This window comes from Spinacia oleracea, chromosome 2 (assembly GCF_020520425.1).
Source record: "Spinacia oleracea cultivar Varoflay chromosome 2, BTI_SOV_V1, whole genome shotgun sequence".
Classification (NCBI taxonomy): Eukaryota; Viridiplantae; Streptophyta; class Magnoliopsida; order Caryophyllales; family Amaranthaceae; genus Spinacia; species Spinacia oleracea.
The window spans coordinates 112,346,498-112,373,034 of NC_079488.1; the positions used below are offsets into that span (position 1 = coordinate 112,346,498).

Here is a 26,537-nt window from a genome sequence, read left to right on the forward strand (position 1 = left end):
TTCCAACTCTTAACCGAAAATTTATTTACTTACAGTTAAACTGAACCCAATTACAGTTGCAATGTCCACTTACAAAACCCTAACCCGAAAGTGTTTTTGAAAGAAGAAGAAAAAAAAGGGGCTGTACATCTGTGCCGTTTGTTCAAGTTATCGTGACTCATCTAGAGAACAAATTACATAGACCACATATTGCAACCATCCATCTTAGTAATGGATTTCCAGACCTTCCAAGAAGTGGGGGAAAAAAGGAGCAAATTGTATCACTAACCTGTTCTTTCAAGAAAAATTAGAATAGAAAAAGCAGCAACATGTTGGAACAATCATATACAAGCAAGTTGCTGTAAAACTCATGGGTGACAATGGCACATATTTCATGGAATTCTTCAGGCTGAATTTCACTTGGCCAGCAGCAGATTGTGAATGAAAAATAGTTAAGTCTGCATTTTCAGAAAAAAGAAGACTAATAAGCATTTTGAAACGGGTGTATTAAGAATAGTTAAAGTCTGAATTCTTGGTAACTATCTTTCAAAGAGCATCATTATGCCGCTTTGCAACGCGTCACTTAACCCCTTTGCATTCCATTTTAACAGTAAATATAAATGCAGAAACGAGAGTACCTATTGATGATTCTTTGTAAAACCTCGATAATACCTTCAATATTTACAGATTTCATTATTAAAGGTGTTACAAAAGTTTTGATTCCCTCCGTTCCATATTATTTGACCACTTTACTAACATTATGCATTCCAACTTATTTTTTCCGTTAAAAATATCAATGCACTATTGCTTGTTCGGTAAAAGTATCAGCAATTTAACACACTTGTTAGAATGCATTAACAAACATCTTCAAAAAACCTGTGCATAACCTAAAACAGTTAATAGAAAAATGACAGCGGTATAGATTTAGAGGCAAAATCACCAATTTTGAAGAGCTTTTAAGGGGTACTTTACTTAAAGCCATCATTTGACTAACAGGGATCTAGCATCAGAAGAAATGATAGTGTTTGGAATTGTTAAGTAGTAATAGTTAATGAGATACAGTGTAATGTAAAGAATAGGATTAGGCCTATTATAGGTCGAAAAGACATCCAGAAAGAAGAGAATGGATTAATTCTCTGCACTTTACCTTGTCACTTAGGTTGTCTACTCCAAAGAAATTGTTCCGGAAAACTTAAAGAAGCGATTCTAAAAGTGTTGGACCAAACATCGAACCAAATTAACATAAATTTTCAAGGCAGAAGACCTAATCCTACGCAAGTTTAAAGAATGAAACCAAGTGGAATAGTGTTTGTGCACATGGATTATCACACCAGCATTAGTGCACAAAGCTGTTTCAATCATCTATAGTTGCGTTCCTAATGCATTTTGTAAAAAATTGATCAGGGTTAGTATTTAGTAGGACCAAGCTTGAATTCCAAATTCCAGATATTCATTTTCACCTATTTTTACAGATTAAGGATTAAGGACTATTTATCACACTCTTCAAATGATGGATTGCAAGAATTAAAAAGGGAGGTGAAATGCTCTCACCGCGAACTCTTAAGGAAAAATGAGACGCTGGGAAATCTATGGAGGAGGGCAACTAGCTCTGAGCACACTCAAACGGATGCAGCGTTCCTTCGGTGAAGCCATGCCTGCGAAACCTATCGAACAGTTCACGTGGCCTGTACCATAGAAAATATAGATATAGATTAAAATATAAAACAAGATGATCCGCAACATGCCTACATGACATATTTACAAATAAAGGATTTCTAGGAAGACAAGCATGTGATGTTGCAACCATTTGTTTCTTCAGGACTTTGAATGATGTATGACTTAAGAGAAGAAACAAAGAAATGAAAACTTAAATATTTTTAACTTAGGCAGAAATATAAGCAGTACGACAGTTACATACTTACATGGTGATGACTCAGTTAATCGAAGGGGGGGTTAATATACAACACATACAATCCTTTTTTCTTTTAATTCAAGAAATCTTCAAAGAAAGAATTAATTACAAAAGAAAAAGAAAAAAACAAATAATAAACAAGGTGGCATCAATTGGAGTGGCAATTTTTTTCAAGAAAGAAAAAACCTTAATCTGTGTCAAAGCTAGTCTATCTAGGCCAGGGCCATGATGGCCCTCCGATTTGGGACTAGGAGGGAATAGTGATAGGCTGAGCCGAAGTCCAAACTGTCAGGGAAGTGGGATTTCACTGAAAGCACCTTTGAAATTATAAGAAAAAAATGCTCCACTAGCTCAGTAAAAAAAATGAAAGGCTAAGAGTTAACTTGGAGGTCAACTTCCACAGTAAAAAAGAAAGTATTTCACATAGAAAACTTCAAGAATCATGAACATTAATTAACCAGACACAATTTTTTTTAACTTCAGGAAGTGCACCGAGGCGCTGAAGGAACCCCATTACCTCAGTGAGTCGCGAGCCCTTTTACAAATTGATCAGATTAGATAACGATCAAAATCCTGTTCAGCTTCTCTCTTAACCTTTAGCTATGAAAAAACAAGAATGCATGAAGTTCAAAAATTTTGAAGATACGAGAATCAGTCGTCACAGTCACATCACACAAAACTAATGATATAAGTTTGCGTGCCAAATGTGCTGCAAAATGTCCATGCAGCACATTAATGCAATCAAGTACGTTTAGTTCTTGATTTGGACAAAAGTAAAAGGGTAATGAAACGGATAGCAGTTATGTCCTAGCGCTACCAAGTAGTTAATAGGTTTAGATCCTGAATTGGAAATAAGCTAAAAGGATAATGACATGGGAAACAAAGTCATGTGCTAATACAGGAGTTGATTTTAAAAATAAGTCTTGATACAACATCTTGTTTAACAGAGGCCGAAACTGAGGATCTGAAAACAAAATGCTACTTCCTCAAAAAAAAAAGGAAAACAAGACTGGTGTATTACAGTCAACTTGAAACCATAGAGAATTCTTGGGAACCACAAACAAAGGAGAGTTTTTATAGTCGATCTCTAACAAATATTTTACTCAATAGTTTCACGTGTCAAAAAATGTATTTCTTACAGAATATCTTCACGTGTCTGGCACAAGCTTTGTTGATTGCTTTCCATCGCCATCAAGACTTGAGCCTTTTCAACACCTACTGAAACAGAATCAGCTGACCCTCCAGTTATCATGGAGGGGACGGAAGCACTTGGAGTCCAAATCTAGAACCATTTTAGAAAAAGGAACCGATCAACCAATCACTCAACTGCAGCTATATTTTTGCATAGTAAGTAATAAAAAACGTGTAAAAAAAGCTTCACTCAACTGCAGCTATACTTTTGCATAGTAAGTAATAAAAAACGCGTAAGAAAAGCTGCATCAGTATTTCCTTCCAGCACACTCACCTTAATCGTATTATCTATTCCACTAGTAGCCACAACAGACTCAAATGGGTGGCACTGGATGCAATTCACCACTGAAAAGAACGAGAATAAAGAGTTGTACAATAAAAACGTTAAGTTTATAAAGTAAATGAGCAAACATTATCTTATGGTAAAAGAAGAATATGAAAAGGCTTTACCAGCTTCATCTCCAAGGAGCATTTTGATAAACCGGCCAGTTTTTTTTTCCCAAATAAACCATCTGCCATCATCACTTCCACTTGCAATATAATCACCTACAATCAACAATACAAGAAGTTACAGAAAGGCATGGCTAGGTAAATTACGAGCAACTTAGAGGTTTAGAAGAAAGAGTCCCATCCAAGCAGCAGGATAATCAATGATAATCAACGATACACATATGTCAGCAGCAGTTTTACCGTTGAGGCACGTACAGGGGTTGAAGAAGAGCAAAGGTTAGGCCACATGACAAAGAAGTGCAGAAAAAGTCAAAACAACAAAATCATTTTAGAACATGAGTTCAAAAATTCGGTTTGGCTCAATCATTGCAAATAATCCAACGATTCAGCAAACTTCAAAACAATCCAAACTTGTGCAAGGTTCTTCCAAAAGTAATTATTCACATACTCTCAAAAATTGTAGCTACCCCTGACACATTATGATTTTTCAGAAATCATAATGAAGGGTTCATTCTACAGCTCCAATCCTTATACTTCCTCTGTTCTCTTGTAGTAGCAACGTTTCTATTTTAAGACATTTCTTTTTAGTTGCAACTTTATCACTTATATTTATCAAACTACCCTCATCCACCAATATTCAGTAATCCACCTTTCCCCCTCATATATCTGAAAATAAGGGTATGAATGTAATTTACTACATATCCACTTGCATTGCAAAAATTAAGGTGAACAGTAAAGGTTGCAACTAAAACAGAACAGAGGAAGTATCATAATTCATAATGAGTAGATTGGGAGATGCTAGAAAGAGTTTAAGATCCTTTCCTTCTCTACCTTTTTTGTTTGGCAATTGGCATCTTTAGGAAATGAAATGCTATTATAACCAAAAATTTGTGACCATATATAAAAATCCACAAACCACAAGTTATTTTTGCGGCAAATTGGAAGTAGCACTTCATGAACACGACGACTTTCATGAGGCCACAACCCAACAACAACCCAAAGTACTTCCTCAGTTTCAAAATGTTCTATTCACTTTCCATTTTGGAGTGTTTCTGAAAGTTTTACTCACTTTTTTGCTTTATTCTAACTTTGACCAACAAACTTTACCACTTTACCTTCATTTCCTCACGATATTTACACCTTTCCAGTCACTCCTTACTTTATTTTTTATGTTCTTACATATACGGCGATATACCCACATCTGTCTACATCTTTCTTACTTTATTCACTTTTTCTTACACCACTTACATTTTCCATGTTTACCTAGAAACAAGAGTCTACAGTAAGTGAAAGAACATTGTGGAACGGAGGTAGTAATAAAAGTTCGGTGGGGAATTGTCTCAAAAAATAATCCATGCTAAAGCTCTGTTTGGTTCAACTTATTTTTATGAACTTATCTGAATCTGAAATTACTTGAACTTATTTATATTGAGCTTATTTTGTTTGATAAAGACTTTCATCTAAAAGTTTCTTACTTTTGTGTGAAATTATTTGAAGAAAACTTAACTCACTTAACTTATTTTTTCTAAAATAAGTAAAATGAGTTTAATAAGTTGAACCCAGCAAGGCCAGAGTCAAGCTTGTTACATCATCACATTATTTTTACATTTAATATAAACTCACCACTCAAGGAGGTAAGGAACTAAGGATAAAATGATTATATAACATTAAACCACGTAACAAAACAAAGAATGAGAACATACCATTCTGGCCCAAGAAACTAGCCTGTTTTATGTCGGTTCCTACATTACAGTGACCAGCATATCTCTGTTTCATATCAATGACTGCTTCTGGCTGCAATTCAAGATAACTTTTTAAGTATACTGTATGTGAGATTGAATGACACGTAAACAGAGAGGCTGAATGAATAGCCGAGTGTACAGCATTAGGCTATAAGTTAGGTTTCGTTTAGGAACCTGATAAATTGTTTCGTCATCTTGGCAGGAAGAAGATGGAGATCCGCAGAACCTATTTGAACCACCAGCTTCTCTAGCTGAATCAGTTTGTTTAGGAACCCTCAAATTCAAACTTCCATGAAGAACATTCGGTTCGGCATCACGGCCCTCGTCACCTGACATTGACGTTTCAAAATCCAACTCTATTTCTTCATCAGACTCTTCTCTTTCAGACCTAGGACCATCTCGTGAAGCATCACTATTAGCTTCTGTGCGGTAAAGTATGTCACTTAATGATATAATTCCGCCAGCACGTGGGTCAGATTTGGATCCTACATCATTCAACTTCTTGTTCTTTTCAGCTTCGGCGATACATGTTTCCAAGATGTAATAACATCAGGTACACAACACCACCACCACCATCAGAACAGAGACTAATTAAAAAAATGCAAGTGTACAAGTCCTTACACTACCGTCAACAACCAAAATTCAGCATATGTCGAATTAATGAAAGCCTGTCAATGAAAGGGGAAAACAAAACAAGACACACAAGCTACATATTTAGCCAGGAAGATTGGCATCTAATCCCACGGGAAGTCGGCAACTATCCAGAACTGGCTAGTACCTTATAGGCCAACATAGGTAAGGTAGTGAGAAGAACTGAAGAAGGTTAAGTGGTTAACTACTTCAATACAGATATCTATAAAAATGGGGAATGGAAGCCAGGAATTGACACGAATTCAAAGAAAACTGAAGCATTCTAATAAACGATCTGGACGGACTGAACCATAAGTAATCCGTAGAGTTACTGTGAACCAAACTGGTTTCAGAATTCAGTATAACATTCCCCATAATGTATGCTTCATTGGCGGAAATGTGGAACACTTGAAGTTATACTGAGATAAGAAGTTACCTAAATCAGTGTTTGTTTTTCGCTCCCTAAATCATCTTCTTCCTATCCTCTTAGACTGTCTGCCAGTGTTATAACATTCCCCATAATGTATGCTTCATTGGCGGAAATGTGGAACACTTGAAGTTATACTGAGATAAGAAGTTACCTAAATCAGTGTTTGTTTTTCGCTCCCTAAATCATCTTCTTCCTATCCTCTTAGACTGTCTGCCAGTGTTCAGACCCATCTTACCAGTAACAAATGTCACTGCTGTAGGTCTACCAGATTCTAGAACGCTTCTACATAAGTAAGGCGGGGGGGAGAGAACCAGAAAACGACGCCAAAAACAATGAAATGAAGAAATTTTGAATTTAACAAACCAATGTATGAATCTTGCAGCAGTTCATATATTACTATATACTAATGAGTCAATGACAGGGGAAAGATCTGCTTGCAGTATAACTTAGTACATATGTCATTCCAGTAACTCAGTAACTCTGAAATGTGAACAGACTTGCAGAGATGAAACACTCCCTTCCCACGTATTTTCTAGTTTTTCAACTCCAAGTGTCCCACAATGAATTCCAACTTCTCGCATATAATAGCAACTTTAAATTCATCACTGTCCCTATTCCAGAGGCTCCTTCGTGAATGTTGAATTTATCGAGTGTAAGAATGAGAGGACTACTTTGCAAATTTGGCAAGGGCCGTGTTTTTCAACAACTTCATTGACTCAGAATATGCAACATTATATCCTCATAAATTAACGATCGTCATGATAAGAATACGCAATTTGACTACGTCATCTCAAAAGGGTTACTTTTCACAAAATTCTCACTTATTGATAGATGTGGAAGAAAAGGAGGACAATGATCAAATGAGACCACTAATACAAAACACCAACCGAGTAGATGATGCAATACACAACAAGCAGCAGCCTTTGACATGAGTTAACTGGTTCAAAAAAAGAAACACGAAAACATCTAACTCGGGAAATAAACAGATTAATATAATTTTAAGTTTTATAATTAGACCTGCTGAAAGCTCGTTCCGTATACTTTCCACCATTTTTGCCACTTCAGCATTCGAGGAATCCAGACCCTGAGCTGCATGAGCAAAATCTAGAGCTTCTTTATACTTGCTCACCTGCAAGCAAGGATGGTGTAAGACCAAATAAAATTAGAGTAGCCGAAGAACTCTTAAGGAAATAAAAGAATCAGCATCTCTCTCAAACCAAGGGCACATAAATTACGTTCAAACAACAACCAGAAGAGAAAAGGCTGTAACTGAAGGAAAAAGTATGGGAGAAAACCTTTATGTCTGTAACATTGACGAAAGCATTTAACAAGAAATAGCCAGAGCTACTGATACCACAAGACCAGGCTTACCACCATGAATTTCTGGATTGAAAATGTAAAAATAATGTAAACTGAAAAAGGAATTCCAAACGTCTCAGACTCTCAGAACCTTTTTGGATGGTTGCCGATTTGGTGCAGCGTTTTCAGAAGTGAGCTTTTCTTGTTAATATACGTATATATAAACGAACATGAAAATTCCTTTTAAGAGATGATAATGAGTGCCAAAATCAACTTCAATAAACTCTTTCATTTTCATCTTCCACGGTCTAAAATAGTTTGCCTTACATCCACTACAAATTGACTGAGCATCTTTATCCCAATATTGTCTAATACTTTAGTGGGATATTCACAGTAGAAAAGATATGTCCCTTAAGTAGAAAGAGGAGGACAAAGCTATTTTCTTTCAAGATATCATCTTTTTCTTGAGAAAGTCATTGACCAGCAGATCATACATAAGAATATAACTTCCCAAAACAGTCAACACTTAACAACGCAGAAACTATTTTCAGTAAATGGAATTGGATAAAACATCAGTAGTTTTACCTTTATTACTGTAGAAAAATCAAAACGACAGAATTTTCATTTTGGATTACAACAGAAAAAAATTAATGCCTCACACCCCTATGTCTTATATGTTGTTAAATACGTAGTAGTCGCCAATCAATTGTCTAAAATAGATGGTAAATTCTCTCAGCAATTTATCATTCATATTTTGCAGAAACCCCACAGCCATCAGTTGATCTCCCTAGTTTAAAGAAAGGGCTTATTGTGATTACCAACTGACCAAGTGACAACCTTCTACCAAACAAATGAACTGATGAATATACAAAAATGCCAGAGGTAGATAGGACAAAAAATGGACCCTCACCTGGGATAAAGCTTCAGACATGTAGACGAGTTCTTTAAAAGAAGATGAATTAATTTTTCGAGCTTCATTCAAATCCCTTACAGCCATGTGGGCGTCATTTTTCCACTTCCGCTGGAAAATGAGAACTCATCAGCAATAAGCATGGCCCAAATTAGAAACAAAAATATCACCAACATCAACCAAGAATTTGCTTCTAAACCTTAAGAAGTAAGGCAGCACGTGTACAGAGACAATCATGCTTCATCAGGGAATCAATTGCACAACCTCCATCCAGAACTTCATTGCATGCTTCAATTCCATAGCAATACTGTTCCCTATCTTCAATTCCAATGCAATACTGTTCCTCATCTTCCAAGCATATTTTTGCAATTTCCATCAGTTTTCTGGACTTGTCACTCTGTGAGGTCATAGTTCAAACTTCAAAAGTTGATTACATGGTAGTTCTAGAGAAAATGCAAATGAAAAACAAGGCCATATGTCAGAAAAAATACCTGCACAGTAGCATAGCTTTTGGCTGAGGAGATTCTTTCAGAAGCAACAGCTACTAAAGGTGAAAGTTCCACTCCATTAAGAGCAGGAGAAAAGCTCCAGTGTTTTACAACATCTCCACATGTGTACTGCCTAGCATTTCTACCATCTGCAACCAACCCCATGGAAAGGAACAATAGAAAACTTATTAAAAAATATTACCAAGTATTTTTTTTATAAAAAAACTATAAAGGGAAACTGTGAGTGTCTATGTGTATACATAACTCCCATACATCGAAAACAGGAACAGGTTCCTGAAAGATGCCCAAGAGTCAGTTTTGGTCCAACATTTTGTAAAGAACTCAACCCCAGCCAACAGATACAAGAAAACTCAAGAAGAACAATTGTGTGCTTTGATTAAGGAAAGAACTCAGAATAGAGTTTAGGGTTACAAAAGTAGTAGCTTGAGGCTACAAATCTCCAAGTCAGTAGCTTTAGGCTACAAATCTCTATTCCTAACACCAAAATTCCATGACTTTCTCTTTCCTCTCTTCTTCTATTTATGCTAACCTCCCCTACTGACTATTCCCTACTGACTGCTATGTTGTCCCTGTTTGTTGTTGTGTTGCTATTGTTGTTGGGCTGCTATTCTTGGGCCTCGTTAGTTGGGTTCATTACAATACCGGCCCCCTAAACTTCCACCTTGTCCTCAAGGTGGATAGTAGTCAGCACTGAAATTTCGGCTTCGCCCATGATAGGAATTGTCATGCGTGTCGCCTTGTTTCCATAGCCTATAAAGCTCTGCATTGGTGAGTCTTTTTACCTCCAGTATAGCGAAGAAGAGATGGTCTGTGACAACACCTAGACCTTGCTGGATTTGGCCTTGAAACTCTTTATCAGTGAGTTGTTGACTTCCCATTAATGGATTGATTATCGAAATCTTGTTATCGGACTTGTCGTTGGGTGATGTCAGAACTAGTGGCGAGAATTTGGGGGGGGGGGGGGGGGGGGGAAATGGTTTTAGGAACTGAGTAGATGTATGTTGAGGATTGTTGATCAAAAAGCTGATAAGGGTTTTAGTAGATGGATTGGATTGGGAAATGAATAGAGGGGAGACATAGCTGGATTTCATCATGTGGGCTGGGCCACTTGGCTTAATGATAGTTTCCCCAAACAAGGCCCTGACCTCCTTAGAGTCATATGAAAAGTAAATGGGTTCCTTGTTGGTTGGGCCACTTAAAAAGTTGCCCTTAAAAATATTTGTTGGAATTCTGTCCACTGCTTCCCCTAGGGCACGTGGATTTACAAAGCATGCCTCCTTGCTTATGTCATTGCAATTTACTAGCTTGCCCTTACCTTCATTATCTCCAAATTGTGGCTTCCTCTCCAAGCCAGCAGAAGACTCATTGAAGCTTCTCCCGTTCTGCAGCTTTTGTGCTCCACCACCACGATTTTCCCTAACGAAGAAACATGAACCATCAACGGTGTCCTTACCGGAAAAATCTCCAGGTCCACCACCTGACCCACCTTTCGCTAATCCTTCCACATCCAGACCACCAGCCCCACCACGAGAGGCGGGTCCACCACCAACCGTCGATTTGCCGACAACGTAACCTGGGTCACCAACCCCACCACCAATAAACCCACTTGCAAAATCACCGGCCGTCCTTCCCGATTTTCTGCCACCAACACCTCCTCGACCGTCCCTGCTGTAGCCACCAGCTGCCACATCGACAAAATCGCCCATGACTAAACCGGGCCCACCACCGGACCCACTACCGCCAGCACCGCCTCTCTCAATGTAACACCCCCAATTTACTAACTATAAATAAATAAGAATATAAAAGACTTTATAATGACATTGCAGAAGCTTACACCTAAATTGGAGGTATCACCGCCACACTTGACCACAACGTCAAATGCTAAGGCTTACAAAACTCAAACTATTACAACTCAATTACTAGGTGATCTATTTACAAATACTAAACGGTAACACTTGAGCTCCTTTAACTTCTAACTACAATCCTTCACGATCATTCTGCTCCAGTCATCTTGACTGCTCACCATAGAGGACAAATTCCAAAAGGATCGTCGCAGGGCCACCATAAGAAAAAGACATGGCCGCAAACACACATAGTAAATAAACACACACGTCAGCAAAAAGCTGAGTAATCACATGTTACAAACATAAACATACTAATATAGAATAATAAAGTCACATGTAAACAATGTAGTATGAAACTACATTTCAAGTACGATCCTAAAGATAAAACGTACTAACTCTATACACTATGGAAACTATAAATCTTCTCTTCATATGAACCTCAAATATATTGATATGATCCTTCCTCTAGGAAAGTTACTTAAACCGATAGGTGCCATGGTTGCTCTTTGCTTTATACTTAGCCTTGGACATGGGTAATTTGAATAAATAAGCCAACAAGTATAAAAACTTGAAACTCTCAATAGCTACTAAAAAGACTCTCTGAGTCAAGGCCACTTTTGGACCAAATCCCACTTTTGGGGATATTAAGAAAAATAAAGATTGTATCTTGCTCCTCTACTAATGGTTATCATCTCCTTACCAACATGCCAAGGACTAAGTTCTATAACATTGAGCCTCAAACCAAAAATATAATAATCATTCTCAATCTTAATCTCACAATACGGTCAATATAATCGATACCCATTATGAGTCAATAATCTATACTTTCCAATACTGGCACGAGATCCCAAAATACTATATTACGATATAACTTAGCTCTGTCTAAAATAACCAAACTCATTCGTACAACTAATACCAATCATAAACTTATAATTCTAAATCTCAAGAATATAACATAATCTACTCCGATAATAATTGCACTACTAATCCTTGATATGAATACTACTACTCCTGACATAATTCCTCCAAATCTCATTACTTTGACTTTTAGAAACAACCAAAACAATTAAAGTACCTTAATTAAACAACGATATACGCACAATTAATTAATCAAACAAACAGTTATTATACACTATTCAAGTAATACAATATAGCACTATATATAAAACCGAAAATGCAAACATGTAATCACAAAATAATAGGCAATGCATCATATAACTCCGAGAGATTAAGCGCGTGTGATCAAAACTAATAATTAATATATACGAATAATTTAAAGAGATCAAGTATGCGTAATTACTACTAATAATATACACGAACAATTAGAAGGGACTAAGTGTGATTACCTTCCCAAACAAAATACTCGGACATCGGGATTAGAGTAAAAGCGTTGACAGCCGTAGACTTGCGCATAAATTCACTCGGATGACCAACACTTTGATCAAAATAACGATAGCAATGAAAATAATAATGCAACAATACATAATGACGTATTGATGAGAATGATGATTAGTATCAAAATAATAAGAGGACTAAATTAAAAATTGATTTAACAAACAGTGATCTTTCATAGTTAACGAAAGAAAAAGAAAATAAAACTCAGGCTGCACGATAGTTTTTCTAGGAAAATAATATTAGGGTTTATGGTATTTATAGATACTCATATAATAGAGTCCCAAAACCAGTAAAATAAGGTTTTAAACTTTACGAAAATATAATGTGTACTAATTAAAACGAAATAATTATATTTTGAATATAAAACATATTTTATAACATTATAAAATATTGGGGTATTACACTCAAAGCCTCTCTTGCGTTCACCTATTAAAGCATCAGACCAGCCACCTTTGGACCATCTTGGTCCTCGATCTCTACTGGTGTCAGCCACCGCATTTTTGCCAGATTCATTTCCCTTCATATCTGATTCTTCCGCATCACCACCAGTTGGTTGTATTCCTCTACAACCTTCTCTTGACGTTTGTTTAAGCTCTTCTCCAGCTTGGTTTCTTTCTCACATGAAAGTCGGGAGTCATGGGTGATTGTTTGAACCTCGTTCATCTTCACCACCAGATCTGTTTCCTCTTTATGATTCTCTAACGAGAATCTAAAGCTTCCTTCCAATAGGTGGCGGTGGTGGTCAGAAAGTCTGGTGGCGTCCCCTGCATCATCAACCACTCCACCATCACCGTGACTCAAGACGACATTCTGGTGCTCCACCTTGCCGCTGAATTTAATCGGAGTTGTTCGGGAAAACGCCGGTGACGAACCAAAGTATAGCATCACTTGGCCTTTCAATTCTTGCCAACTCTGGAAAGGCATGAACTTGTGTTCCCCTTCGAACCACTTCAAAGCTTCACCATCCAATCCGATAATGGCAGCCTTTAACTTATCCTCTTCATTCAACTGGAAAAAATAGAAAAAATCCTCTAGATGAAGGAACCAGTCCTTTGGATTTCTTCCGTTGAACTCGTGAATTTGAAGCTCTTGTCGGATTCTTCGCTCCTCTTTGAGATCTGGAATTCCACGTTCTCTCTTGCGTGCAATGTAGGAGAACTCCTCTCGTACCCACATTTGCATTTTCTGCACTGCACCTTCTCCGGCGACCTCCATTTCTTTTTTTTTTTTTTTCAAAATTCAGGCAATCAGATCAGCCCAGAACTGTACCGCTCTGATACCAAGTGTAAAGAACTCAACCCCAGCCAACAAATACAAGAAAACTCAAGAAGAACAATTGTGTGCTTTGATTAAGGAAAGAACTCAGAATAGAGTTTAGGGTTACAAAAGTAGTAGCTTGAGGCTACAAATCTCCAAGTCGGTAGCTTTAGGCTACAAATCTCTATTCCTAACACCAAAATTCCATGACTTTCTCTTTCCTCTCTTCTTCTATTTATGCTAACCTCCCCTACTGACTATTCCCTACTGACTGCTATGTTGTCCCTGTTTGTTGTTGTGTTGCTATTGTTGTTGGGCTGCTATTCTTGGGCCTCGTTAGTTGGGTTCATTACACATTTCTAGGATTTGAATAAAATTAATATTTTCGAAATACCATGCCAATCTCATCAGGGCTCCCATCAAAGATCTTTAAAATAAATACCCCACCGTCCTTTCAATTTCCCATCCTTTATCCCATATAAGTTTAATAAAGGAAACGACAATAGATCACAAAAATAAGGGGCAGAGAACATACTTAAGTCAAGGGCTTTGCATGACCTACTCACTAAGGGTTTCTAAAAGTATTACTGACAGAAACAAAGAACACATTGATTCGTTTGCTTCCACTTCTCACAAAATAAAGGGCCAGTAATTGCCCTGAAAGGCTGAAACCAAAGGACAATGACGCTTGTGATTGGCAGCACCTCTGATTATAAGACAAATATATCCAGATCCTTAAAGTAGATGGTACTGATCCAGATAGAATAAACACGGGGAAAAAATAGAAGAGCGAAAGTGAATGCAACGACAAACCTTGATTTAAATCCATCAGGTAGACATGTTCGCCACTATAACTCATAAGAATTTCTTCGCCATTGGGACTAAAAGTTACATGAGTTAAATGCAAGCCTGAATTACCCTGAAAAAAATTACAAACAGATGCACACTTAAACACGACAACGGGTAATGGAGGGAAAAAAACAGTGAATGAGTAAAAAAAACTAGGGGGCAAGACAGCAAGCACACGTAAGAAATCATTAACAGCAACCTCAGTGGGAAAAGAAATTAAAACCGCAAAATACTCTCCACAAAAATTTAACACCTTTCCGAAAATATTTTTCTTAATTCACATATATGAAAAAATTGAATGTTATCCAACAAAGTGTCAAATTTATTGGTACAAAATCAGAGCTCTGAATTATTTTTTTATAAGGGGGAAACGATATGTTAATGGTTGCCATGATTGCCATAAAATGATAAAAGCATTGCACCCCAACAACTTCTTCTCCTTACCTTTACCAAATCCTCAAAAACTAATATGCAGCCAACCAACAACCTCTAAAGCTCAGTTTAGTTGGGTGTATAATGCTTTTCAGGGAAACAGTTCTGACTTGACTTTATTTGTTTTTGCAAGGAGCAATAAAGGAAAATCAGAGCGGAAAACAATCTCCCTACCACTGAAAATCTTTTCAGCAATTTTGTTTGTTTGTTAAGTTCTTTTTTCCTTTCAAGGAGAGCCGGCAATACTATGGAGGGAACAGCCACCCTCAAGGAGATCAGGCAATACTACGGCCGAGAATGGACTAAATTTGTAGTGTTGTGTGTGATGAGGTGAGAGTGATAGAAGGTATGATGTTGATGACATGATAAAGATGAAATGGAGCCATGAAGGGGTTGTTGTGAGGTTTATGGTGGAGATGACGTTGATCAAATTATGGAGATAGAGGGGTAGACGTTGCCACATTTGTATGGATTTAATTGGGTTGTAGACGAGGTGGCTCTTGTGGTTCTTTATTTTTCTAATGTCAAGAAAACTTCCAACTCTTTGCTAATTTTCCAAAAAACAAAACAATGGAAATTTTCCAAATGTAACTTGCCATGTCAATAGTGTTAATCCTAAAGGTAAAACCCAAGACTCCTCATGCAAGGTAAACAGCCTCCTCCGCAAGCATCTTGCCACGTCACAATTTAGAAACACTCAACCACATATGAACAAGACTCTTTAGCTCCTCGATAAAGCATAGAGAAATCAATAACCAAGGCCTTTGCATTCACAGTATGAACCCAATGTCTAAGTCCTTAATAAAACTTTCACTTTAAGAGGAACCCTAGCCTTCCAAAAAAAAAATTGTTGCCGGAGAACTTGAAAACCAAGGAAGCTGAATCAAGCAACAAATAAACGATCCCCCATTTATATTCCGCCACATCGGCTGATTGAAAATCCAAAACCTCCACTAAGGAAAAACGCTCCACTAACTCCCTATCATGTATAGGCCTCTGGAAATGTAAATCCCAAGTTATCACGAAAAGAAGAAGAAGAAAAAAAAGACACGGGTGAATTATGGAGAGAAGACAAATGGGCTAACCGAGGGAAACGAATACAAAGAGATCAGTTTCCTCCCAGAATATCTTGCCAAAAATAAATGTGAAAACCATTAACCATCCCCTATCTTGGAATCCCATTAAAAGTGAGAAGAAAATGACCACATGTGAAATGAACTTCCAAGTTCCAAGGTTACACGTGTCACTCTCGCAGCTATCTGAACATCCCACCCATTTTGATGCAACGGAAGAAATATGAGGAGCATGGTAGAGTTCCTGCTAAGGAGCATGGCAGAGTTCCTGCTCCTCACATTGCTGGAACAAAGCCCTCACATGTATTCTCCTCGGATAATGTGAGTTGATAGTGACAGAATGCCACTAACATCACAACTAACATTTTCCATTTTTCTGCTAGTGGTTTTGTATGTTTCTGTATAGTTGCTTTGCTGTTCTTTTCTCATTGGTAGTTCCTATGTATATATATAGTCATGTACTCATGTTAGCATTAAGGCAAAGGAAAGTGATAGAATTGTAAAGTTAGAAATCAAAGAGGCGCATCCCTTATCAATACAGAAAATATAGGTTTGAAACCCAACCGAACTCACAAAAACTGATTTCTAAGAGGAACTTGAAAAGTTGAAAGTATAAACTTGCTTTAGCAACCAATATTTTCAAAAGAAAGCCTAGTAGGGGGGGGGGGGGGCAATTGTAAACAAATCAAAGAGAAAGCTATATATACGTTTTTCTGGCTCCTAAGTTAGAAAACTTTAAGCAAAGGAGACAACAAGATAGTTCAGTGCTGCTACAAATATGGCAAAATAACCTAATCAAAGAGAGCAGGACCTACATGCAGAAGTATGTTACACAGTATGATGTTAAGAACCATCTAATAATATGGAGCAGATCCAACAAAATAACTTACTAGTTTTGCTGAAGATTTTTGCCCTAAATTTGTTGCTAAAAGATTTTATGTGAAAAGGAATCTCTAGCATTTTTAGTTTTAGTTCATTTAAGAATCTTAAGCGTAGAATGCTGAAATATTACATTCGTCAAGCTTTACAATTTCTAACTCATGCTAACTAAAATCATTTATAAACTTAACAGCAAACCTTTAGGAAGATGGAATGAAAAGGAAGGGGAGGGAAAGAGGAGAAAGGGGAGACGAAAGAAAGGGAAGGGGAAGGTGAACTCCATTTTCCCTCCAAATCTCTCCAATTTTGTAGGGATGGAGGGAAATGGATCCCTCCCCTTCCCCAATCTTTTATCCAAACAAGGGAGTTTTTTCCCCTCCCTTTCTCTCCATTTCCTCCTATCCAAACAATGTGCTAGATGTCACATTTACAGTTAAAAATTAACTTGTCACTAAATACTTCTTGTTGCATCAAAAAAAACTTACTGAGCGAAGTCATTATCATTTTAAGTGCATACTAACCCGCTCAGAGAGATGCATTGGGCAAAAATAGTTTACACAAGGAGGTGGTGAAGTTTTTCTCCGACACGAAGACATCGGAGGCAGCATCCTTCTATCATACAAACGAGCAAATGCATCACTGCAAACATTTATTAGCCAGAAAATTCCAGACACATTAGAACAGCCTCTTCAAACTGAAACAGCAACAAAATAATAAAACAAAGTTTTTGAGGAATTAAATGGCTAAAAAGCACCTTCCACCGACAAGAAGCAGATGAGGCCTTGTCACATTGATATCACAAGACTTCAATTGAAGCAGGTGTTTAGGAGGTTCAGCCAAGGACCTTTTTGCAGCACCACGTAAGTCAAGCTGGCATCAAATCCTAGTCGTTAGTCTATGACACTTGAATAAAGAAAACTCCCGTGTCCCCAGATATTAGATATTAACCCAAAAATGAATGAACTTTCAGATACAATTTCCTCAAAATAGATAGATATCAGAACGTTTACATCAGAATCAACATTACTAGATCCAGTCATCCAGGGTGACTGGGCGAGGAACAAATACCACCCTAACTTAGACAAGTCAACAAAAACTTGGAGCACAATCAACCATCTCCTAAGCCGAAAATAAAAGCCCCAAACACAACATCACCTGACCTATATTTGATCAATAGAAGCAGGAGGAAAATAAAGACAAAAGATGATGAATAAGAAATAATAGAAGGCAAGTACATTCCTGCAATCCTGACAATGTGGGGTCTCAGGTCTGGGAGGGGTAATTTGCAAACCCCTGCAGATATCAAAGAAATTGGATCCAGAAAGAAGGAAGGGAGAAAAGGAAAGAAATCAGACAAAAAAACGATGCAGGAAAAGGAAGTGTTCTACAAAATAGTACAACTACCAATTCTCATAAACATTTCACCTATTGTGGGGTACCAATCAAAACTAAGCAGAGATATAGAGAAATAACAGCTGAGCTACCATTTCAATAATATGCACAATAATATAATTTCTGCATGGATTGAGTCTAAAAGCATTAGTCGCAATATGACAATCATAATCTTAATCTTAACCCTGATACTGGAAAATGGAGAAACAATTTTGACTTTAAGATCAATCCATTTTATCAATATCTCTACATCACTCAATACTATCTATGACAAGACAATCTAATGGGATAGTGGACTCACTAGTACACTGCGGCATTCTTGATTGGAAGATCCAGCAGGGGGACAAGAACAACCTTCACGAAGATCATGCTGTCTCAAGGTTCCGTCTTCACTAGCACTCCATATCACATTTGGGTTTCCAACCTCAACCTACAAAGACCCAAGAAGCAGATAGGTTAAAAAATATATATAGAATTAGGACACTTGAAGTTTGAAACAACATAATAGCCTTGTTCTCATATAAAGGTATATTAGGAATGCCCAGTAGAAAGGAAGAAATAGAAAAGACCTTACCGCTAATTTTTTTACTCTCCTAGTGTGACACTGAAAATGAGCATAAGGAGTCATAGCAGTCTCTTGAATCTCTTCAGCCCTTCCTCCACTTAAGCAGGAGATATTAAACACACGAACCTAAAATCATAGGAGATTTAACCAACAATACTTGACAATGCAGCAGAACTCTTCAAATATTTAACCAACATATTACCTCCGCATCACCGGCCCCAGACACCACAATCTCATCAGAAGTCTCGGGTACAAATTTTGTACAGAATATGTTGGAAGAATGACCCGTCTCAATGGAATTCAAAAGTTTACGATCAGAGTGCCTCCAAATATTAATCTGTGAGCAATCAAGACCAACAATATAAGCCTAAACACAGAAAATCTTGTATGCTTAGGCTAATAAATTAATAACTCAATATCAAAAATAACTAACCTACAAAAAGTTAACAATCATGAATGATGAAAACCATAAGCTTAACTGCCTCATCATTTATTTCAATCTGAAAAGGAGTGACTAATAATCCAATATCCTTCTCCCAATTTTTACTTTTTGGCATGATTTTCATTCAATTTTCTCACCCTCCTCTCTGGTCTACAACCCAAATGAACCTTCTTTTGCAAACTTTCCTAAATATTTTCATTCACACGAAAGTGACAGCTTCCTGAATCTGACTAGTTTCTGCCCACAAACTGCAAATAGGAGAAATAAACTCTCTTTTTTTCAAAACGTAACATGTCATGCTGCTTCACTGCAATTTCCGGAAGGGGGCGGGATATGGCCAAGTCACAAGAAAGAAAATTGAGATTGTAAGAAGAAAATTACCTGAGTGTCGTCTGATCCGGATATCAGGAGTGTACCCTTTGAGTTCCAAGCAATAGTATTTACACAACCTATGTGTCCCTGTGAGCAAAGTAGAATCAAAGTTCATAAAAGAAAGAGGTAAAAGAAGAGGGTAAAATAGAGCTGCAAATGTTATCAACATTCACTTGACACAGTGCCATATGAAATTATCCTGTTTTCACATGTTTGATGTTTCTGCTCTTTGCATATGTAGATTTTTGTGTCAGGGTGACTCAGAGAGTCAGAGACACTCCTTTGATAACATGAGGGCCCACTAGAAAACAATAGTCTTTATAAAAATACAAGCCTTCTTCTATTTCTTCAAATTAAATTTCGACGGTGCCAAAAGGGGAAGCTCCACTACAAGTTTGAGGTTTGTTATTCGCGACAACAAAAGAGCATTGTTAGTGGTGGGAAACTCCTCACCCGGAGGATTCATCACTTCTGTTGAAGCTTCAGCGCTCCGCAAAAGAATCAAAAGTGCAGTGGCGATAGGAGGCAAAAATCTTATTCTTGAAGGGGATAACTTGGTGGTTATCAACTCGATGAACCGGATTTGGCAAGTCCTGTGGGAGATTAGTGGGCTCGTTGAGGGGCTAGTCGATATTTATTGAACTTGTACTCATTTTCGGTCATTCATTGTTACCGGGAAGCCAATCAAACGGCGGATTTCTTGGCGGAAAAATGAAGCTCTTGTCCTAAATCCTAATTATCGATGTGGTTTTCGTCATTTGATCATTCTCTCTCCCTATTCATCCAAAAGGATGAGTTAGGTTTGTCCTCGCCTGGTCTTTTCCCTTTATAAAAATAAAATTATAAAAAAAGAAAAACACAAGCCCCGATGAGATCCTGTTATGTGCCCATATCATTACAACCTCATAAAGGTAGTATGTTAGTTCCAGGTTTTATCTACTTCCTCCATTTCTTATTAGTTGACATGTTTTGACTTTGGGTAATATTCACATAAATTAGTTTTGACTTCCTTAAGTGATTTGTACTTAAGGAAAAATATAGTCATACGGGGTCTTGTTAGATTTATCTCAATGTATGCTTTCCAAAGATCAAATTTAATATTAATGTTTAAGATTATGCATTGGCAAATATGCATAAAGAAATATGTCAACTAAAAAGAAACCGAGGAAGTATTTGTTTTTGGGGCTTGTACATTTTCTCAATCAAACGAGGACCTTCATTGTTATTCCAATTAACCAATTCTAACAAGGTATTAAAATTCAAGTTGGCTGGGCTAAGATTACGCGATTACACCCTTCAACCATATAACTAGATAATGATTTACCCTTCAATAATATCCAAACCACAATGAAAATTACTTTTTCATCATTCAAATTTGCTTAAGTTGATATAAAGCTCAAAGGAAATGAGGTGTACCGCAATGCCTTTATGTTCCGAAAAATGAATTGACCCCTATCGTAGCAGAGGCAGGAACAATCACCTTATATACAACCTAATGAGCAACTCTGACGGTCATACCATTGTCGATTGGCTTTGGAATGAAATTCCCGTGGAATTGTAAATAGTTCAACTTTACCATTTCCTGGAAATGATCCAGCACTAACTAGGAACTTTATAGAAGATAAATCACCCACACCTTCACAAAATGTATATTAGCTTTTGTTTGTACTTAATTAGAGGTGCTAAAATAATCGTCTATCTTCACTTGTAAGTTGTAGAAAACATATCTTTCTACCTCCATAGTTCCTTTTAGCATTCCTACTCTTACTTGGAAAAAGCACGTGGCACATTGGTGCAGCAACAGGATTGAAAAGATACAAAGTTTCCTAGTGGTTACATGTTCAGCAAGTAACTTGGAAATGATATCATGATATGGGCTGTAAATTTTAGTGTTAGTGACGCTTGGTAGTTAGCAATATGATTGTGTTTAAATAATCCATGACAATGTGACATCAACAAGAAGACAAGTAAAAGCAGCCTTCACATTGTTATAATTCGGAGATTAGAACTTCAGACATTCTAAAACCAAAGCATCATGATAAACTACATAAACTTCAACAAAATTAAAGTGAGATTTCTTTGAGCAGACCAAACCTCCAATTCCCTTTCCAGTGACAGCCTCCGCACCATGGACGAGTGCATTTGTAAAGTATGTTTGAAATCCTATGATATGACACAGAAGAATAAGTACTAACTCTTGTCAAACAAATCAACATTGGAAATATGTTTATAAGCACATTAAAAAAAAGGCTGGAAAACAACAATTTTCAGCAGAATAGTGGATCCGTTGCAATGCCGCAATAAGACCAAGGAACTCCTACAAGTTCATAAACATCATTCCATTCAATGATTCGAGAGATAACAACAATCTTAAGCAGCTACAAGCTACAATTATGGTTTCCTACTGTAACCGTCACTTTGGTCGACACCGGTTTAGGGGTCAATTATGCCTTGGTGTGATGCTAGACATAGAAAGGCCTTGTGAGGCCACCCGCATGTGAGATGTGTGGGTGAGGCACTTGTCATGATCTTGAAAGAGTTAACAAGTAGTACTACCTAGAGAAAGAAAGAAAGGTGTATATAATTGTGGAGGTTAATTAGTAGATAGATCATACTTAAACTCCGCTAGGAGTTCGGCTCAAAGCCAAGCCCATTATTATGCTCCTGTTAGTTGCAAATGAGTATATAACTCCATAATCATATTTCTAATAATCTAAACTATATAGACTTTTCAAGAACATCCAAACGATCACAATATCCTACTTTCAGGTGAAAAATCAACTTCAAATAATGCATTTCCGGCCCAGAGAAAGGCATTCGAGCACAAAATTAAAGCTGGAATCAGTAATAAGAACTAGAAATCGAAAAAAATCAAAGTTGCAAATGAGTACATAACTCCATAATCATATTTCTAACAATTTAAACTACATCGACTTTTCAAGAACGTTCCAACAATCACAATATCCTACTTTCATGTGAATTCAACTTCAAATAACGCATTTCCGGCCCAGATAAAGACATTCAGCACGAAATTAAAGCTGGAATCACTAATAACTAAATCAAAATTGAAAGAACTCGTGATCGAAGAAAATCAAAGTTGCAAATGTTTACATAACTCCATAATCATATTTCTAACAATTTAAACTTCATCGACTTTTCAAGAACATTCCAACAATCACAATATCCTACTTTCAGGTGAAAATTCAACTTCAAATAACGCATTTCGGGCTCAGAATAAAGACATTCAAGCACAAAATTAAAGCTGGAATCACTAATAACTAAATCAAAATTGAAAGAACTCGTGATCAAAGAAAATCAAAGTTGCGAATGTGTACATAACTCCATAATTAAAACTTCATCGACTTTTCAAGAACATTCCAACAATCATAATATCCTACTTTCAGAGTTTCAGGTGAAAATTCAACTTCAAATACCGCATTTCCGGCTCAGAAAAAAAGACATTCAAGAACAAAATTAAAGCTGGAATCACTAATAACTAAATCAAAATTGAAAGAACTCGTAATCGGAGAAAATTAACGCACAAATTCATCGAAATGGATGATCAAATGAAACCACAATTGAATTTAAAGTAAAATTGTACAATCAGTCAGAGAGAGAAGGAGGAATTTACATGGCGGAAGTCGATTGTACGGTTGTCGATGAAATTGGAAATGTTACCGTCGCGATAGGCGAAGAACTCCATGGTAGAAGAGAGAATTTCTGAAAACCTTGAGATAATCGGTGACGAAGGAGAAATTCTTGGGAAATGAAGCTGGAAATGAAGAAGTAGGAGAGAGAAAGGGAGAGGGAAGGAAGGAGGTGGTCAATTTTGCATAGGACCCCCGTGGCCCGTTATGGCCCCGTGTGGGCGTGTAATGTAAAACGTCAATCTCTTAAGAACCCGATTACTCGTTACTTTGACAGCTAATCGGTATCTGTTATTATTAACCGTTACCCGGTATTCTAACAACTATTCGCTATTCAACTGCTAATCGATATCCGATGCCGTTAGTTTTGGTGAATAGGGCCATTTATGGTTAAGTGGTATGCGGTATGCCCAATGTCTAAAGTTGTCAAATCGAGTCATCGGTTGGTTGCGGATCATGTATAATCGAAATAATATTTTTTTACGGGAACGTTGTGATTAAGCGGATTGAATGTGTTGAATTTTTTTTACCTAGTCACTTCAATTGTCGGATAGCAGTCGAATCGACCATGTTTCTTTATACCCTTGGCAATGCCCATAACTAAAAATGGGCTTTTTCATGCAGTTAATAATCATGTGCCTGCATGTAAGGGTGAACTTGGTTTATTTCGACGTTTCACACCTCTGGGCCAGTTGCACCCACGGGGAGTAGGTTTTAGTGTAGGACGGAGCTCTTTCTTGCTACTCATGTCTAAACTAACCCAAAATGAGAATCATAGAACACCAATTTTCTTAAGAGTTGCTTATAATCAAGATTATATCTAATCATCAAAACTAATTTTAAAATCCAGTAAAAATCGATTTTATTGAAGGTTATAAGTACCTTGCATATAGGTAAAACTGTAAAGGCCAGTTATGCTGCTTTAGCTACACTCCCATTTTGCTAATTGTCAAATATTGTGTAATCTCGTATCATTCTCATTAATAACACACATATATATAGTACAACTCAGTTACCTAAACCCTAGGTACACATTAGGTAACTTACCATAGTTAGGACTCTACAGAATATTCACAGAATAATATCTAATATCTTAACATATCTTAACATCCCCCCTCAAGGTGGAGCATGTAGATCTCGAATGCCCATCTTGTTCAAAAAAAACTCAAATTGCGCCTTCCCCAACGCTTTGGTGAAGATATCTGCTAACTGAACCTTCGTCGACACGTACGACGGACTGATGATCCCTTCCTTGATTGCATCTCGAATGAAATGACAATCTGACTCGATGTGTTTTGTCCTTTCATGGAACACCGGATTCTGTGCAATATGCAACGCAGACTGACTGTCGCAATACATCCTCATGCCTTGGTCGTGTGTCACCCCCAAGTCGCGTAGTAGTTGTTTCAACCACTTCAACTCACACGTCAGAGCTGCCATCGATCGATATTCTGCCTCAGCAGACGACCGAGAAACCGTATGCTGTTTCTTGGTCTTCCAAGAAACTGGCGACATACCAAGTGACACAAACCATCCAGTCACCGACCGACGCGTCATTGGACACCCTGCCCAATCCGAGTCGCACCACCCCTCCAACTGCAACGCACTGTCCGACCGAAGTAGTATACTTTGACCCGGACACTTCTTCAAATATCTCACTACTCGCAAAGCTGCTTCCCAATGTGCCTCCTTTGGTGCTTGCATAAATTGAGATAGGACATGTACAGAGTAGGCAACGTCTGGTCGCGTGACAGCCAAATAAACCAGACGTCCGATCAGACGCCTATACTGCTCACCGTCCGACAGGTCTGGCCCGTCTGCCAATGCCAACCTATGATTCTGTTCCATGGGAAAGTCCACAGGCTTTGCTCCCAACAATCCGGCCTCTGAGATGATGTCGAGGGCATATTTTCTCTGACATACATAGAACCCTTGACTACTTCGTGCCACCTCTAACCCAAGGAAGTACTTCAGAGCCCCGAGGTCTTTCATTTTAAAACACTCCTTCAAGTATGCCTTAAAACTCTCAAGCGCAAACTTGTTATTGCCTGCGATAATCATGTCGTCCACATAAATGAGCACACTCAGCTGCAACGTACCTTTAGACAGAGTAAAGAGCGAATAATCGGACAGCGACTGTCGAAATCCATAGTGCGTCAATGCCGTCGACAACTTCTGGAACCAACATCTAGGTGCTTGTTTCAACCCATACAACGACTTTCTCATTCGACACACTTTGTCAAAGTGATTCTTCTGGAATCCAGGAGGAATCTTCATATAGATCTCTTCCTCCAAGTCACCGTGCAAGAACGCATTGTGGACGTCCATCTGATGCACGTCCCACTGTTTGACAGCTGCGACAGCTAGGAAAGTTCGAACTGTCGCCATCTTCGCGACGGGAGCAAATGTCTCATTATAATCCAACCCTTTCTCCTGATGATTCCCTAAACATACCAATCGAGCCTTCAGTCTCAACAAATTGCCATCCTCATCACGCTTCTCAGTATACACCCATTTACTCCCCAGTGCTTTCTTCCCTTCCGGTAAATTTTCCAACGTCCATGTCCCCTGTTCCTCCAACGCGTCGATTTCAGCAGCCATTGCCTGACGCCACCCCTCATGCTGCATCGCTTGTTTAAAACTCTTAGGAACTTGCCCTTCTTGCAATGCTGCTATATAATGCCTGTGCTTTGACGAAAAACGCTCATAATTAACAAAATATGTGATAGGATAAGGAGTACCTGAGAGTGATGACGCCGTAGGTGTTTTGTCGGAAGTACTATATTTTTCCCGTATTGTATGTATCACACAGTCTTTCAGCTTTGTCGACGGAAACTTCGCACGCTTCCCCCTTCCTAACTCCGTATCCTCCACACACTGCCTTGTCTCACTCTCGTCACTACCCGTCGTCTCCTCTACACCTGTCTGTGAGGAGACGACGTTTGAATCCACTCGACTAGGTGTTTCATGTTGTTGTTCCTCCCTCACAGGCGACGACACTCCCCTGTCGTCGCCACTGGTCAATGACACCCCCTCATCAGCTCCCGGATGCGACAACACCCCCTCAGTATCACCTGTAGGCGGCGACACCCCAGCAGTATCACCTGCAGGCGACGATACGGTCTCAGGACCCGTAGTCCCACTCTCATCCAAACTCCAATGGTCAAGCCCCCCATGACCATCATGCACCAGTGGCAACACATCCGATTCATCTACAAAAGGAAACGTCCCTTCATGAAACTTGACATCCCGTGAGACGAAGAACTCATGTGTCTCTAGATCATAAAGTTGCCATCCCTTCCTGCCAAACGGATAACCCAAAAACACACATCGGCGAC

At 38.1% G+C, this 26,537-nt stretch overlaps 1 protein-coding gene across 4 annotated transcripts; it reads right to left on the reverse strand.

Annotated features, from left to right (window-relative positions):
- On the reverse strand, positions 1-23,418 carry LOC110801588 (protein ALTERED SEED GERMINATION 2). Of its 4 annotated transcripts, none has more exons than XM_022006982.2 (20): positions 23,184-23,417; positions 21,647-21,715; positions 19,562-19,639; positions 18,941-19,075; positions 18,748-18,864; positions 18,475-18,603; positions 17,536-17,651; positions 17,303-17,420; positions 14,362-14,467; positions 9,035-9,180; positions 8,743-8,940; positions 8,544-8,654; positions 7,352-7,463; positions 5,449-5,789; positions 5,236-5,326; positions 3,533-3,628; positions 3,357-3,427; positions 3,031-3,173; positions 1,531-1,664; positions 1-437 (listed from the first exon to the last, which is right to left on the reverse strand). In XM_022006982.2, exons 1-19 carry the CDS (start codon positions 23,253-23,255, stop codon positions 1,583-1,585), a joined length of 2,331 nt encoding a protein of 776 aa, XP_021862674.2. In that variant the 5' UTR covers positions 23,256-23,417; the 3' UTR covers positions 1-437; positions 1,531-1,582. The 4 variants fall into 4 exon arrangements, with proteins under 4 accessions (XP_021862674.2, XP_056693862.1, XP_056693863.1 ...); XM_056837884.1 differs by having other exon boundaries at positions 5,449-5,759; positions 23,184-23,416; XM_056837885.1 differs by having other exon boundaries at positions 19,562-19,629; positions 23,184-23,243.
- Positions 23,419-26,537: the final 3,119 nt, after the last annotated feature.

Bases quoted from the DNA above. Each gene is read 5' to 3' on its own strand.
- LOC110801588 (XM_022006982.2), bottom strand. From the start codon at position 23,255: ATGGAGTTCTTCGCCTATCGCGACGGTAACATTTCCAATTTCATCGAC. The intron at 19,076-19,561 runs GTAATTTTCTTC...GATTGCTCACAG, and splicing joins CCGGATCAGACGACACTCAG to ATTAATATTTGGAGGCACTC. The intron at 3,428-3,532 runs GTAAAGCCTTTT...CGTTCTTTTCAG, and splicing joins GCTCCTTGGAGATGAAGCTG to TGGTGAATTGCATCCAGTGC.